Source organism: Tachysurus vachellii, chromosome 4 (genome assembly GCF_030014155.1).
Source record: "Tachysurus vachellii isolate PV-2020 chromosome 4, HZAU_Pvac_v1, whole genome shotgun sequence".
NCBI lineage: Eukaryota > Metazoa > Chordata > Actinopteri > Siluriformes > Bagridae > Tachysurus > Tachysurus vachellii.
In genome coordinates this window covers 14,854,692-14,872,038 of record NC_083463.1, presented here as the reverse complement: position 1 = coordinate 14,872,038, position 17,347 = coordinate 14,854,692, and the positions used below count along the sequence as shown (strand labels likewise).

Below are 17,347 nucleotides of genomic sequence, written 5' to 3'. Positions count from 1 at the left end.
TCAAAGGATGTAGCTTAAAATAGCAGACAGTCACCCAGTTGTATAAAGAACAGAAATATACATAGAAATTCATATATTTCAGATTATTTACAGCTGACAATTTCATTTCATTTATGAAATGCACTTGAGGGTTAAGGGCCTTGCTCAGGGGCCCAGCACTAGGCTACCACATCCCTTATTTACACCTTTACACAGACAAACTGAAATCTGATATCGGTGTGTGTTAATATTCAAAACAGTATCAGTTCTGAATCATTATTTCAGAGCACTAGCTTCTGATATTGTTCTGTATTTTCAGTTGTTTGGTGAATAAACATCAAGAATAATGATTTTTCATGATGTTCTTAAACATACATTTTTGGAGCATGTGAGTCACTTATTAGGAAGTGTTTTAATTTGTCAAAAGTGGCTAGACCACCCAAAGTGCTTTGAGCAATCAGATTTACATTTCAGAACAGGAGCTTAAGGTGATTTTCTTGGCAGCCTGTTCAGATTATTAAAATTACTTATGTGTTGTTCACGCTTACAATTTTGCCAGATTTTGCAGGAACAGACGTGTCTGAGATGAGAAATTCAACAGAATCCAGCACTTTTCAAGACAATGGCAGAAAGTGTGAGGTGTAGGCAGGGGTGTAAAATTACATATACTGTTGAGATTTGAAGCAACTGAACTGTACAAGCAATGAAAAATAATTACATTATTGGTTATTTTGTGGGGGGCACGGTGGTTTAGTGGTTAGCACGTTCGCCTCACACCTCCAGGGTTGGGGGTTCGATTCCCGCCTCTGCCTTGTGTGTGTGGAGTTTGCATGTTCTCCCCGTGCCTCGGGGGTTTCCTCCGGGTACTCCGGTTTCCTCCCCCGGTCCAAAGACATGCATGGTAGGTTGATTGGCATCTCTGGAAAATTGTCCGTAGTGTGTGATTGCGTGAGTGAATGAGAGTGTGTGTGTGTGTGCCCTGTGATGGGTTGGCACTCCGTCCAGGGTGTATCCTGCCTTAATGTCCGATGATGCCTGAGATAGGCACAGGCTCCCCGTGACCCGAGGTAGTTCGGATAAGCGGTAGAAGATGAATGAGTGAGTTATTTTGTGCACTGGACATGAACGCTTTAGAGCAGAGCCGTCCAATCTTTACCCAGAAAACACCGGCGTGGATGCAGGGCTTCAGTCCAACCAAGCAGATGCCACACCTAGTCTACAAAAAGTTAAGATTAACTAATTTAACAGGTGAAACCAGATGCTGCTTGAGTAGTAGTAGTCTTGAGAAAACATTGGTTTAATCATATGAATGAATATTTAATTAAAGAAAAGTCCTAAACGGCAGATTTTAATGTAAAATCCAGTTTAAAGGGTAAATCTGACAATGAATTGTTATCATTTAAAGAGTGAATCTGACAATGAATATATTGTTAAATAATTCTTTTTTTTGTAAGAAGTATGGATCATATTTACATGATGGTATTTTTTATACTATAGAAGACATCCACTAGGCACTGGTTATTTTTCAATCCTCAGCAATACACCTATCTAATTGCTACGCTATCTTCAGTGAGTGTGATTGTGAATAATTTGAGAAAGCATCAACCTGACTATCTGTCAAGGAGTCATGACTGAAGCACATGGTTTACAAAAATGTCCCTGCAAATCCATCAGCACCACATAATGAAAGCTGTTCAGCAAATTGGATAAAATTCTGTCAATCTCCTGTACACCTTAAGCCTAAAATAGAGGAAATGCCTTTCTTCTTGTCAAAAAATTTTTTTACTGAAGAAACCCATTTTTAAGGCATATCATGGCAGTAAAATATCTTGTTTGATGCTGTGAATCCTGGGGGCTATTTTAGTCAGCTTTGATTCTGGTGGAAAAAAAAAATAAAAGGCTTAGATGAATTATTAGATAGACAGTCAGTTCCAAATTTTGATGTGATTGATGCAGAAAAAATGGTTAAGTGTAAGAATCTTAACAACTCTGATAAGGGCCAAACAGTGATGGAGTAATGACTAGGTCTGAGCATCTCCAAAACAGCAGGTCTTGTTGGGTGTTCCCAGCATGCAGTGGGGTTAGTACCTACCAAAAGCGTTCTGAGGGAAGACAACGAAAACAAAATCATGGGTGATCCAGACTCAGTGATGCATGCTAGCAGTCTGGTCTGATCCCTCAGAAGAGCTAGTGTAGCACAAATGTCTGAAAAGCTGGCTATGACAAAAAGATGTCAGAACATCACAGCTTGTTGAGTATGTGGTTATGTAGCAGCAGAGCGGTCAGAGTACCCATGCCGACTCATGTCCACCACCTACAATATCTGCAATAGTATACCTACAATCAGAACTGGACCATGGAGCAATGGAAGAAGGTGGCCTGGTCTGATAAATCAAGTTTTCTTATGCATGTGGATGGAAGAGATGGCACCAGGATCTACTATATGCTAGGTGACAAGGTACGAAATAAAATATCCCCCCCCCGAAGAAAAATTGAGAACTTAAAATGAAGAACATAAAGGGAAAAGACATTTGCTTCAAGTGAAAAAAGCACTTTTATTAATCCTATTTTTACCAAAATTTCTTGGAAATAATTTTTTTTTAAATATAAAAAAATTAATTGTTTTTTTTTTTTCTTGGAAATTGAGTGCCTTGCAACCTTAATAAATTGATGAACACAAATATTGCTATTTCTTTTGTTTTTTGGCCGCCACAAGCCTTTCAAGTGCCCGTTTTCCTTATTTAGCAATGCGTCTCTTTATTGCTTTTTGTTCGTCCTCTGCGGCTTGAAGTGAGGGACGAAATAGGTGATTGCCTTATCTTGCTTCTGAATGCTGATTGGTCAAAAGACGCGAGGATGATTGAGACGTGAGGCGTCATCTGCTTACTAGCGCTTCACACTCCAGTCCAGTCGGTGGTGGTGAATGCACCAAAAGTTGGTTTGCCATCCGCCATAAAAAGTCATTAGAAGTAGAGACGCGAGGCATCAGCTTGATAGATGGTATACTACGCTGCGTCCAAAACCGCCACCTAAGCACTACTTCACCTAATTATTGGATTATTGGAAGTAAGCGGTTTCGGACACAGCTGAAAGAAGCCCCCCCCACTAAAAACTCTTCGGATCTACACGATTCACACAAATGACATATTTTGATTAAAAACGGCGAATTCCGCCGAAAAGCGACTAGTTTGCAGGTATGTATATGGTAAGAAGGCAAGCTGGCAGAGGCAGTGTGATACTCTGGGAAATGTTCTGCTGGAAATCTTTGGGTCCTGGCATTTGTGTGGATGTTATTTTGTTATATACTACCTACCAGCAGTATTCCCTAATGGCACTGGCCTCTTACAGAGGACAATTCTCCCTGCCGTAATGCAAAAATTGCTTGAATTTGCCTACATATTCCCGGACCTCAATCCGATCAAGCATCTGTTGGATGTGCTGGACAATCCATGAAGGCTCCACCTCACACCTTACAGGATTTAAAGGATCTGCTGCCAACACCTTAATACCAGATACCACAGCACACTTTCAGAGGTCTTGTAGAGTCCATTCCTTGTAATTAAACAGGAACTGGGCACCATTTGCGTGCACTGACGCTAACTGTATAATTTATGTTCATATGCCCAACAACGCATGCAAGTTGATTGACAAGCAGAGGATAAATGGAACTATCAGAGCTATTACATCCAAAATCATCATCTTTTTAGAGCAGGACATGTTAACTTTGGTGATTAGGCAATGATTTAACTTGACTTTAAATAGTCTACATTTCCAAAATTTAACAGACACCCTTATCCAGAGTGACTTAAATTTTCATTTCAATTTATATTGCCCCTGAGCCAGGGTTAAGGGCCTTGCTCAGGGGCACAGCATTGGCAGCTTGGTGGACCTGGGATTCAAACCCATAACCTTCCATTCAGTAGTCGAACACCTTAACCACGGAGATACCACATCCCACAGTCTAACTTTGCTTCTCACTGATTTTTTTAAGTGTGGTGTGCCTTAACACACTGGATTCTTTATTTTGTTTAATGAGATCTATCGGACACCAAAAGAGAAATTCACTTACTTCTTATTGACTTTCACAAACCAAAAGTTTTCATATGGTATGCAGCTATGCTTAACGTGTTTCACAGTTTAACAACACACCTCAAACCCCTGACACAATATACACATTAACCAAAGTGTGATCTGAATGTAAAAAGGTTATAGTGGCACAAGGATATACAATATTATAGATACAATATTAGTTAGGTGGTTTAACTCTTAAGGCTGATCTGTGTATATCACATTAGCTATATTGGCCAGCCGTACTCCCAAGTTTGCAAATAATTTAAAAAAGTATTAGCTCCATTGTTGGTGAATCCTAACAATTCCATAGCCTTCCAATGCCAAGAGCTTAGCAACGCATAACTGGCACAAGGATGACTTGTCTACCTGTTGTTTGAAAGACTAGTGGTAAGAATCTTCTGGGCTCACATTCCCTGTGGCAGGTAGTGTTCTCCTCCAAGTGTGTTCAGCTACTCTGTGACACAGCAGTTAGAAAATCTGCTGTGTCTCCTGGGGAAGAACAAGCTAGCAACAATAACTGAAATGACAATCCACAAATGTTTTGTTCAAAAAGGCATATACCTGACTTAAAAATTTACATTCAACACTTGAGTTGAATTGTAATTCTTAAAACATTCATTCATTCATTTTCTACCGCGTATCCGAGCTACCTCGGGTCACGGGGAGCCTGTGTCTATCTCAGGCGTCATCGGGCATCAAGGCAGGATACACCCTGGACGGAGTGCCAACCCATCACAGGGCACACACACACACATTCACTCACGCAATCACACACTAGCGACAATTTTCCAGAGATGCCAATCAACCTACCATGCATGTCTTTGGACCGGGGGAGGAAACCGGAGTACCCGGAGGAAACCCCCGAGGCACGGGGAGAACATGCAAACTCCACACACACAAGGTGGAGGCGGGAATCGAACCCCGACCATGGAGGTGTGAGGCGAACGTGCTAACCACTAAGCCACCGTGCCCCCCTATTCTTAAAACATGATGGAAGTTATTTATGTAAACCAATAATGACATTTAAATCATTTAATCTTTCTTAATTTAAAGTTAAAACCTTTTTAAAAAAGTCAATGTTGTGCAAGCCACAAAAAATATAAACACATTTAAATTACGTGCAATTTTCTCTCAGCGGTTCAGCAAAGATAATACTTCTATACACTGATTAAACTTAATTCAGCCGTCTCAATGCAGAATCTCAATACAATAAGGTGTGTGGTTTTCTTTAGTAACTAGTACATCTGGACATACAGGTATTGTAGCTGTATCTCCTACCGGCTGTAGACAAAGCAATGACACAGCATTTTCCAATATTTAAATTGGTTTTGCAGCTAAACTTCCCCAAATATATAGTTCCAAAATCAATGGTACCGTGACGACACCAATACTTAACAAGACACCTCTGTGTTGATTAAATAGCATTTTTTTGTGATAAATATATTCAACAGTTCCAGTCCTAATCGTTTTTTTGCATTACAGAGTTGAATGTCCCTGTGAATAGCAGTGCTGGGAATGCTTCATCATTTAGACGGGCGTGAGGCGTAGAGCTCTACTGCTGACTCTTGCACATGCAAACCCAGCAAATTCGCAATCACTCTGTATGATAAGTCGTTTAAAGATAAGTCGTTCGTTTGCAGCCACAGTTTGCAACCAGACAAACCTTCATGCATACTTGCCAAGGACAGTCCCTGATTTTCATCACCATCATCCCTCAAAAAGAAATGTTCTGTATTTCTCACATTCTAGCAAAAAAATGTATACAGAGAGCCTCTGAATCTATCCAGATTTAGAAAAGCTCTCCAATTATGGTTGACGAGCATGCTGTGAACAAAACAGCTGAGGCTGAATCTACATTGGATTACCATTAGCACACTGCTCCCTTATCTTCCCCCTGTCTCATGTGGAACATTTCTTAATTAAACAGGAACTGGGCACCATTTGCGTGCACTGATGCTAACTGTATAATTTAATGTTCATATGTCCAACAACGCATGCAAGTTAATTGACAAGCAGAGGATAAATGGAACTATCAGAGCTATTACATCCAAAATCGTCATCATCAACACAGAGACTGAGATGAAATGTTAACTGTGGTGATTAGGCAATGATTTAACATGACTTTATATGTCACATAGTAATGGAGTCTAACATTGCTACTCACTGCTTTATTGTGATAGTGTGCCTTAACACACTGGATTTGTTCCTCACAGTGATTTGTTTAGTGGGATCTATCGGACACAAAAAGACAAATTCACTTACTTATTCTACCAACTGCCAACCAATCTGGCCTTTACTAGGTAGATTAACTAGCTTGCACCAATGACAGCTGATCTGAGGTATCTGATACACTGAAGAAGATGAAGCAAAATAAAGTGCAGCTGTCATATAACTATGACCATAACCTTGTAGTTAAACCTTTCATCCAGTATCTGTACCGTTTATCCTACTCAGTGCCATGTGGAACCCAGAGTCTATCCCAAGGGATTCAGGGCACAAGGCAGGTGACGCCATGGACAGGGTGCTAAGCCATCACAAGGAACAATCACACACTCAGCACAATTTAGAGATGGCAATCAGCCGACATGTCTTTGAACCAGCGAGGAAACCAGGCCACCCGATGGAAACCTTGGTATTGGACTCAAACCCCTACAACCCCGTAGGTGTGCGGCAAACCTGCAAACCCCTGTAGTAAAGCATATAAACAGTCTAAATTATTATCTAAATAATCATAAATATGCACTTAAGCTCAATACCAGTTTTAACATTCTGCTAGCTACAATTTTGTTTTTAGGCAACCAAAACAGAGTTGGTGCTGCACACTGGATGTTTTACTTGGCCAGTAATAATACATTTACAGTAACACGGTGTAGCCTGTGTACACAGCAGGTTTAGAAAAAGTGATGCAATCTATGCATTTCATCCCCTCCACCCCCACTGTCTGTACTCTTCTTCAACTTTCACTTCATTCCAACGCTGACATTAATCACAAATGTTTCTAAAAACTCCAGAGTTACAAACCTCGTTTGGCTGGTACTGCTGCTTCGAGAAATTTAAACCAGCTCTGAAGTCTCTCCAAACACTGAATACTGCAATGGCTCCCCAGGAGTATTGCACTGGATTTGTAAAGCATGTGTGTTGAAATTCTGTGTTAATAATAAGCTGTTCATATTACGCATGGGATAAGCATTAGATATTAGAAAGATATTCAGGTAAATAAACATGTCTGTTGGATCCAAAACACTTTTTTAAAGAAGATGAACTGAATACTGATACAGGGCACATTTCTGGAGCTTCACTTAGGGCTTTAAATAATCATTTAGTACTGTTTTGAACTATTTAGTACACCAAATTAAAGCGAGAGTAGTCTAATCATTCATAATACGACAACTGTCTAACCTAATATTGCATTTTTGGTGTATCTGCAATCAAACTGGAAAGCTGTGCCACTAAACTTTAGAGAACGCATTGCGTCATCATGTCATTTTCAAGTGAATTTCCTTAATATTTCATTTGAAATTTTCATTTCAAAAACGTGAATTAAATAAAGACGTGTTTGTTCTCCAAGCATCCATCACACTTGCTTAAAGAAGATGATGAGAGCCTGGCAGAAGGAAGATTTTGGCAACAACAAGCAGAGGAATGCTGGGAAATTCACACGGCTATTTACAAAATAAAGGATCTGCTGGACAAATCCGTCTTCCTCATTTTGTATAAAATATCCCTAAAGATGAGGTATCATTTTCACAAATACAGACTGCTTTAATCTCTGGTTCTGCCTCTGTGGCTAACTCTAAACAATCATGCTATGCTGATTTAGAAGTCAGTGGCCCATGACAGACCGGCTCTGTTGAACAGAAGACGTCAAAGACGCTGCTTCATTTAACCACATAAAGGATATTGGCATCAGGGGGATCAACTGAGACAAAAAGACTTCTTTTCTGACCTGCAGTTGACTGCAGCCTATGCTGCCTATCACATAATTAAGTAATCCTGTCTATGTTTATGCTTTGGCATTACGATACAGAACACTCAGAACACTTTTCTCATGGTCACCGGTGAGACTTCCTTAAAATTCACCAATATTCACTGTATCTTTCTGCTAACACTGTTTATTATATATTTTATGTACCAACAGAAATATGTGTAATGTCAAATTCAGCAATGCAATTCAGAATGTGGATTAGGTCTGTCTGTGTTTCATATCTTGACATACATGCTGTCTACACAAGTCCCAAAGGGAATACAAGCCATTTATCAAATGCTACTCAAGCTAAAATCCAATTGGAGAGCTCTATAATCCTTAGAACATGGCTAGAGCCAGTGTGTGAAATGCAGTGTGTCCTTAAGCGCAGTCAGCTCTGTGTTTAGTTCATTCACAAAACTGAATAGCTGAATTGAGAATTGCTGCAACCAACAGGCACATTTTCAGTACTGTATTACAAGACTGTTTAAAATGTTCATTAAAACACGAACTAAAACACAATATCACGTGTAGACCCATAACAAGCAAATGAAGATATGGGTTTCCATACCATCCATCACACTCGCTTAAAGAAAGTGATGAGACGAGAGGAATGAGATCTGCTGCAACCATTAGACACGTTTTCAGTATTGCATTAAAGAATGGTTTTAAATGATTATTTAATACCAAGTATTTAATGACAAAATTAAAGGTGACCAATATAAATATGACAGTATGACAACTGTACAGCCGAATATTGCACTTTGATTCAAGACCATTTTAACTGACCTGTTAAGCAGACTGCGTTTAGCGTTTATCATACCAGAGTGTTGAATTCTCAAGTCTGACTGGTCAGAAGGTGCTGATTAATTTTCCATAACAGCATGGTTCGTACTGGCCATAATTCAAAGCCTACTGTAGCAATAGATGTGTATTTGCTGGAATTTAAGAATGAAAAATGTGTACCCATTGGTCATTTTCTGCATCAAGATCTTTATTTAACATTTAAGGAAGGAGTCTTGCAGTCAGAGCTTTGTCACAGTCAGTGAGTTTTCCGCCACAGGAAAGTCTTCATGACAGAAAGCTTTGTGCTTTCCGGTTTCCTGGTAACATGACACGGCAAAGATGAGGTGAGGGAATGACAACTTGTGATGCAGATGTTCCACAACATTAAATTAGAAACAGTAAAAATAAAGCATGATGTCAGTAACTAATAAATTAATAATAGTTATTATTGAAAAGGAAAATGACCCGCAGCTTGGTACTAAACTAGTACCAAGTCCATCGTTTCATTTTCTAATATTTTCTAATATTTAACAACTTAGAGGATTTTTTGAAAAATCTAATGTACATATAATATAATGTAATAGTCATGTAATATAATGTACAATACACATTCATTATACCGTAGAGCCACAGGCTAGTACAACTGGTGGAAGCTAAAGCGCTGAGGAAAATTCAGGACTAGTATAAACTCAGTAATACTGTGGGTAACAGGAGTGAGGCTGCAACTTTCATGGCTCAAAAGGATTTGCAGATAACCAGGTATAAAATGAAGATAGTTGTATTATAAGATCGTTTTTTTTTTTTTTAGCTATTTAGCCAAAGGGCTGATTGTTTTCTAAATAAGAGCAGTGCTTCAGCTTTGGAAATAAATCCGACCGCTCTGTACGGCAGCACGATCCTGTGTGTACTGTAATTCACAACAGGGAATATTTACAGTAGGAGGTATTTATATTTTTTACATGTGATGGGTTGTTTTTTCTGACAGAAAAAGAAAACCACAACAAAGGTGTTATGGTCATCACTGTCACAACCTAGAGCCAATTGTGTTAGTATACAGTCATTACACACTGTGTCTCAGGAAAATAAAAGCTTTTAGGTTTATTTCCTACCATTGTACTGTGGTGTAGATTTCAGTGCTGAATGTTACTCTATAAACAAAAGGAGAAAGTGACCCTGTGTACAGTCGCAGTTACACCCATTTGTGTGTAAGGAGAGTGAAATACTCCTTTCTACCCAGCAACAAAGCCTTCACTCCGGCTGCTTCTGAAGCGATTCAACGGCACCAAACCCATCAAAATGGACAATTAACCATATGTTTATCTTCGTGTTCATGGCTGTAAACCTTCAGCCCTTGTAGCAGTTCTGCTTCCCTCGATATTCCTCTAAAATCCACTGCACAAAATCACAGATTTGTGTGCGATTCGAATGCGGTGTAACTTAGAAATAAAATAAGGAGAAAAAAGTGCAGTGTGTGGGAGGATTTGCAAGCAGAGATGAGGCGTTACCCGGTTCAGGTTCAATGCAGAGAGCACCACATCAAGGCTAAAGGAGATTAGCCTAGTCACCACTGATGTAGAGAAGCATACATGATCATGATCAGGGGGTTTGTGCAGCCAGGATTTAGTCCAATACAATAAAACACATCTCAGACCGAATGTGGCTTCTGCATGAAACTTCAAGGCGACTGACACGTACCTTTAACTTGCGTTTCATATTCCCCAATGATCTCCTTGTCCTTCTTGTATTTTGCTTGGGATGACATTTTTCCTGAGGTTTTTCACGTAGGATCCAGTGAGATGTGGAGATGTTGCACCAGACGCTTTCTGCCCCTGGTCACAGCTTGCAGTGTTTCCACTTATACTTTTGATTTTAAGACTTTACTGTCTTCTGTTACACTGAGCCTTTCTCTCTCTCTCTGTGAGTCTCTCTCTCTGTCTTGTCTCTCTGTGTCTCTCTCTCTCTGTGTCTCTTGTCTCTCTGTGTCTCTTGTCTCTCTCTCTCTGTGTGTCTCTCTCTCTGTGTGTCTCTCTCTCTGTGTCTCTCGTCTCTCTGCGTCTCTTGTCTCTCTCTCTGTCTCTTGTCTCTCTGTGTCTCTCTCTCTGTGTCTCTCTCTCTCTCTCTCTCTCTCTCTGTGTGTCTCTTGTCTCTCTGTGTCTCTTGTCTCTCTCTCTCTCTCTCTCTCTATTTTGACCAAAACCACAGTGCAGATTTAAGCTCACCCTTCTGCACACCTGCGCTTTCTCATTCCTTTAGCTATAGCCAAAGAGCTAAAACCAAGCGCTGAGAGGATGAAGCTCTTGCTGCTGCTGCACGCGCACACACACACGCGCACACACACACACACACACACACACAGGCATGCACGCACGCGCGCGCGCACACATGCACACAGGGGCTCCTCCTCGCTCAGGATGCCATCCAAAATAGCAAAACAAAACGCAAATTCCACTACTTAGGAAAAGTAAAGGTTACTACACAGACGGCAGTGCTTTTCATGTCCACCCATGCTGCAGAAAGGATCACGGTATCCGAAGAGTAGAGGGCACGAGCGCACAATCCAGCTCCGCGCACTCCAACCTCACAAGAATGGGCTCGCGAATCGAAACCACGCCCATTATACAGAGCCCACCCTACCTTCTCTCAGCCAGCCAATCAGCTATGAGCTGGCACCTCTGAACCGTTCTGTTTTGGCAAGAAAATAAATAAATGCTTTTCAGCAGTATGTTTGTTTTGGCCTGTTTCTTTACATTGTGGCATTAACACAGACGTTTCCGTACAGGAGACTCAATGAACTGACTGGGGATGTGGTAGCCTAGTAGTTAAGGTGTTGGCTTACTGGTCAGAAGGTCAGGGGTTCAAATCCCAGGTCAGGGGTTTGAATCACAGGTCCACCACCACCAAGGTGTCACTGCTGGGCCCCTGAGTAAGGCCCTTAACCCTCTATTGCTCAGGTGTATGAAATAAAGGGTGTCTGCTAAATGATGGAAATGTGCTGGCACCTTCAATGGTATGGAGTGAACAAATGTCAACATTTTCTTCTTGTTGTTAGTAGTAGTAGGAGGAAGATGACGATGAGGGGCTATTTGTCTTACATTTGATCAGTTCCTTCTTGCTTATTCTTACAAAAATGAGTTAAAGAAAATCTAATAATATTCAAATTCAAATTTTAACATATTTATTATTTTATATTATATATTATATATTATAAATTATTTTATATTTTATTATTATTATTATATATATATATATATATATATATATATATATATATATATATATATATATATATATATATATATATATATATATATATATATGTATATATATATAGTATAATAGTTAATACAATACTTTATTCCAAAGACTTAAAAATAGTAAGACTCCAAAAATAGTGTTCACAAAGATTATTGCCACATTTTATTAGAATAGGAAAAGATGACTGCATAAATTAAACATTACACATATTGTCCTCTAAAAATGACTGGGGAAATTATATACCTTTCTAAAAGTTTTTATTTAAATTGAATTCTTTTTTTCCTTTGTGTGGGACTGTTCAAGGTATAATGTTTAATATTTTAATATTTTTAAGGTTTTAAATTCCTACTCATTTTCATTATTCATTTTATTACACAAAAAAAGTTTTTGGATGAAAAATACAGTATTACAAAAATTAATAATACTGTATTTAATACCATATAGAAGTATTATAATTGATTTTGTCTAGTTTCCTTGTTGATCGGCTTTTTTTTCCACACACCTTCTGGCTGCTTTGAGAGAATTTGTGGTCAACTTGTTCCATTACACAAGCAAGCCTACAGATGGACATTAAACATCAGTTGCAGTAAACAGAGCTCTGAAACACTGTTTCCACATTGACAGCTATTGTCAGAAAAGACTTAAAGTTCTCCAAGAGGAACAGATCTGTCACCACAACAGTAGCGATAACAGGAGCAGAAAAATGGTGAAAAGCTCTTAGTGAAATGGACCATGAGACAACTGCCCTACAACTGCCCCATAAGACAAATGGAAGAGTCAGGAAACTTATTGGATTATAAGATAATGTTTGCAATGAGATGAGTGACTTCACACATACTTTTATCTATGTATCAGCTTAGCTACTGACTCCACCCAAATGAAGCATTGTTAATGAAAGAGATTCCACCCAAACTACAAATAATGACTAATCATATGAGTCGTATTGAAAACGATTAAAGAACATCCCTTTTTAACAAACCAACATGTATAAATACGTTTTCACAATGTAATTTTAGCACATTTTATCCTGGTCTACCTGCACATTTTCTTTTCAGGCATAACTTGTTTAATGGCTTTGTTTTTGAAGTGTTTGTTAAGTTCTTCCTGATATTTAAAACCAGAGAGCATAAAAATGCTCATGCTAGTGATCAAACAAAAAGAATTATAGCTCGACTTTCACTCCATTTTCTTAACAGCTTGTCAAATGCATGATTGTAAGAAGCCTGGAGTCCATCACAATCACACACATACCCACTTACACACTATGAACAATTTAGAGATGGCCATCAGCTTACCATGCATGTCTCTGGACTGAAAAAACCCTGGAAGCCGAGGCAGAAAGTGAAAACTTCATGCATGCAGAGTGGTGGCAGGAGTTGAACCTCCATCCCCAAAGGTGTAGGGCAAACATGCTAACCACATAACCACACAGCTCCAACTTTGTTACATTTTATCCCTATTAAAATGAGGGATAAAAATTATTGTCCACATATTATCTTCTGTGCAATATATTATACCATTCAGCACCATAGAAAAGCCATCGAATTTCTGTAAAAATTTGAGATTTAGCTAGATCATTATTATTGCATAATCAGGGATCACTCCCCCGTGCTGTCCACTGGAGTTACCCTTTACTCACTTCCTGAATAATGCGGACATCTTTGTACTGCAGTGTCAAAAAAAAAAAAAAAAAAGGTTTCTCCTACAAGAGCTGACCTGCCGATTACTTGAATGAAAATGACAGACCAGATGAATGCATAGCTCAGGAATTATGCATCAGGGAGCAGCCCTTTCATCTTCTGCTTGAAGACGTGCCCTGAAGGCTTCCTACTATAAATCCAGTGCAATGATTTATACTTTTTGAAGTAGGATTTATTGCAAAAATTATTATTCAGTTAGTCTGAGGTCTGCTGATTATGCTTGTGAGTCATGACCCAGACCTTCAATCAGCATGAGTTTATATGGATTGTGCTGCAACTTTTATAATTGTACAATTATAAACCTAGCACAAGCATGCACTGTATCTTCTCTTTTTTCCAATGGCAAATGGTTTGCCAGTTCCTCTTTCCTTCACTCTTCTACTCATTGCTAGGCATCTCAGAGGAAAAAAGTCTGGGAAACTATGACTTCAGTGTTTTCAAGGGACAAAGGCCCATTGTGAATGTCCTTTCAGTCAATTCTTTTAGTCTGAAAAGAGGGAGCAGGAGAGAGAGAGAGAGAGAGAGAGAGAGAGAGAGAGAGAGAGAGAGACCACTGAGTTTGACCATCACAGGACTAAAGCACTGGGGGACACCATGTGAGCCAGAGATATGAGACCATCTGGAGTCCTGCCAGAATGATAGAGTAAAGCTGTAAATAAATGTGATTTAGATATAATGAGAAGTTGGACGATGATCATGTTGCAGAATGAGAGACGTCAGAATAATTCAGTGAAGTTTGCACTGGCACAATTTTTGGTAAAGAAAAGTTTACTCTTTAGAGCGTTTTAAGCACTTTAACTTCCTTCAAAAGAAAAGTGTCACATTATGATTTCTGATTCAAGTCACAGCAAATACATCAAACTAGACGTGAAAAGACTCTTCAATATATTCTGTATTGCATACTCACTTTTCATTTATTGTCAGAATGTTACTTATTTATCACCTTATCAACCAGAATTAGTGAATAAACTGTAATCTTTATATATCTATATATAAAATGTTTGGTTTTCCCATGTGCATTGTATTATATTGAATAAAAATATGCATCACACACACCACAAGGCAGTGGTTTGCCTGACAGTCAATATCATTATATTGTGATGTTTTATATGTAATGTGTGTAATGTGAGAATTGATATCTGATTAATATCTGATTTTTGCCTGATCTGATCTGTGTGATTTAAGTATTTAAATCTGGACTAGTTTAAAAACTAAAAACTAAACTAATAAGCTGAATATAATACAACTGAAAGCATGAACATCTGGTGAACTCATTACTGCACCTCTCCTGACCACATGGAGCTGATAAAGCTGAGCTCTGTGGCTTTTATTTTGTCACCTGTGTCTTTTTGCAATGCTTATTTTTTTAAGCGGTGCTCGATCTTAGAGCCCTCACAGCTCATTGAGGGTGATTCTTTTAATCATTGTTTCTGGTCATTTCTCATTAAGACCACTAAAAACAAATCTGTTCTGTTATAGGGCTACTTATAACCAGATAATTATAACCAAATGAAAATCTGAAATCTATCCTAACAGGGAAGCGTGATGAAAATGTGTTTAGGAAGGCCATAATTTAAAAGCAATAAAAAAAAGTTAGGTAATATTGTAAAACACAAGAGCTTGATTGATTTTATGTGATCTTATTTCTTCTCTTGAACTCCAGCTGTAATGACAAATTTTCAATACTTCATCCCGTTGCTTTTTAAATGAAACATAAAGTAATCCATTGTCTTCACTAGGCAAGGTGAGGTGAAGCAAAAGTTATCTTCAAGTTGAGTTTAATCACATTTTTAAGGCAGCATGTGATTTTTTTTCCATTGCTATTCTTAACCACCTTAAAATGCCATTCATTGTAGTATCTGCTAAATTAAAAGATTAGTTTCTAATAAACTTGCTGGACTGAACAATGAGAACCAAAAAGACAGGATACCTGAATAACACAAAGAAAAATACAAGAAGAAAGCAAATGGGCTTTTGTGACAATTCTGTACGGTTATACTGCTAAAATGGTAAAAATAACTAAATAAATAACTAAATAAATAAATGAATAAATAAAATAATGCATGATGTTAATATTTTGCCACACATCCACAGCTGAAGAACATTTTACGGTGGGTTTATTATCTCTGTGGTTTTATCTGGAAATGAAGCAGAACTTTCTGCTTGTAGAAAATAGATAGATTCTTCACTTTTTATTTATTGCACACTTTCATAATTACACTGACTATGTTGTAGAAATGACAGCGATTATTTACAGGGTTTGCATGGTTGTGACAGTCAAACCCGGAAAACTTGACCGAACAAATTTCTGAAAACAGACAGACCTGATGAACAGGATGCTACACCTGAGATACATCCTTAAAAAAGAAAAAGGTCATCAATAGTTCTTCCTAATACTGTTAGCTCATTTGTAGAGAGTTGTCTATAGAAGCCATCGAGGAACGGAGAACCTTTATATTTTACACTGACCCTTTTCTCTGGGAGTTTCTATGAATCCCAGAGAAAGGTCAAGTTTACAAAACCCAGAGGGAGAGCAAAAAAGGAATTGTGTATTTGGGTGCAGTGGCTGTACTGATCCACTCTGATCCACTCTCAGTACAATAAATGACATTGAACTCAGATCATCACTAACATTTCACAAAGGAAAAGATTTCCAGTAGAAGAACTATTCTGAAAATGATATCAAGTTCAGTTCAGTTTTAGTCCTCTGCTCTTCAGCTGTTCTTGTATTTATTTGGACTTCACATGCAGATAAGATCTCAGAATGCTTGTGTGTTATTGGAGATCGTCTTTGAGGACACACAGTCCTGTCTTCTGCAAAGAATCTAAAAAAGTTGGCCTTGTTTAGGGCCACATAGCAGTTTTATAGAAACACTGAGAGGAACCAGACTCAGGAACTGAACAAAGAGAAACCAGACACTAAAAATAATTTTAAAAAACAAATAAAAAAAAATCTGTTCTATATGATAAATATTAATTATGTGTTCATATTCACATGCATCATTTGTACCACATTTAGTTCCTTCCTCTATTTTTGTTAATTGTATCTACTTTGGGTCTTACTTTTATTTCTCCCTTTACATTTTAAGGCATTTAGCAGACACCGTTATCCAGAGTGCCTTAAATTTTTTTATTTCAATTTATACAACTGAGCAATTGAGGGTTAAGGACCTTGCTCAGGGGCCCAGCAGTGGCAGATTGGTGGACCTGGGATTTGACCTCATGACCTTCTGATGTGTAGTCCAACACCTTAACCAACTAGGCTACCAAATCTCTTTATTACAGTACATATTTTTGTCATATTAGTCTTCGAGCATCTTAATTTAGCTCCATTACTCTGTACTTCATCAAGTGTTCTGTATTCAGTACTAGCAGAGCATCATGCAGTCACGTCGAGTAGCTTCAAAATGAATCTGTTATTTCTTCAGAGTAGTAGCAGCGCAGCTTGGGGACTGTGTGTACTAATCGAGTCCTGCTCAGCATATCAGGGAAATCTATATGACAGCATCAGCAGGTTTCTTAACTGTAATTAAAAATACAATGTGAATTAAATCCAGGCACGCCTCTAAAAGAGATGCATATCAAATAAACT

The 17,347-nt window shown here is 38.4% G+C and overlaps 1 protein-coding gene across 2 annotated transcripts in view; it reads right to left on the bottom strand.

Annotated features, from left to right (window-relative positions):
* srgap3 (SLIT-ROBO Rho GTPase activating protein 3) overlaps positions 1–11,382 on the bottom strand; it is a 109,081-nt gene extending 97,699 nt beyond the window's left edge. For both annotated transcript variants that reach the window (XM_060867967.1, XM_060867966.1), the window contains exon 1: positions 10,496–11,382. In XM_060867967.1, the coding sequence (XP_060723950.1) occupies positions 10,496–10,562 (67 nt within the window). In that variant the 5' untranslated portion in view covers positions 10,563–11,382. The remainder of the gene's footprint in view (positions 1–10,495) is intronic.
* Positions 11,383–17,347: the final 5,965 nt, after the last annotated feature.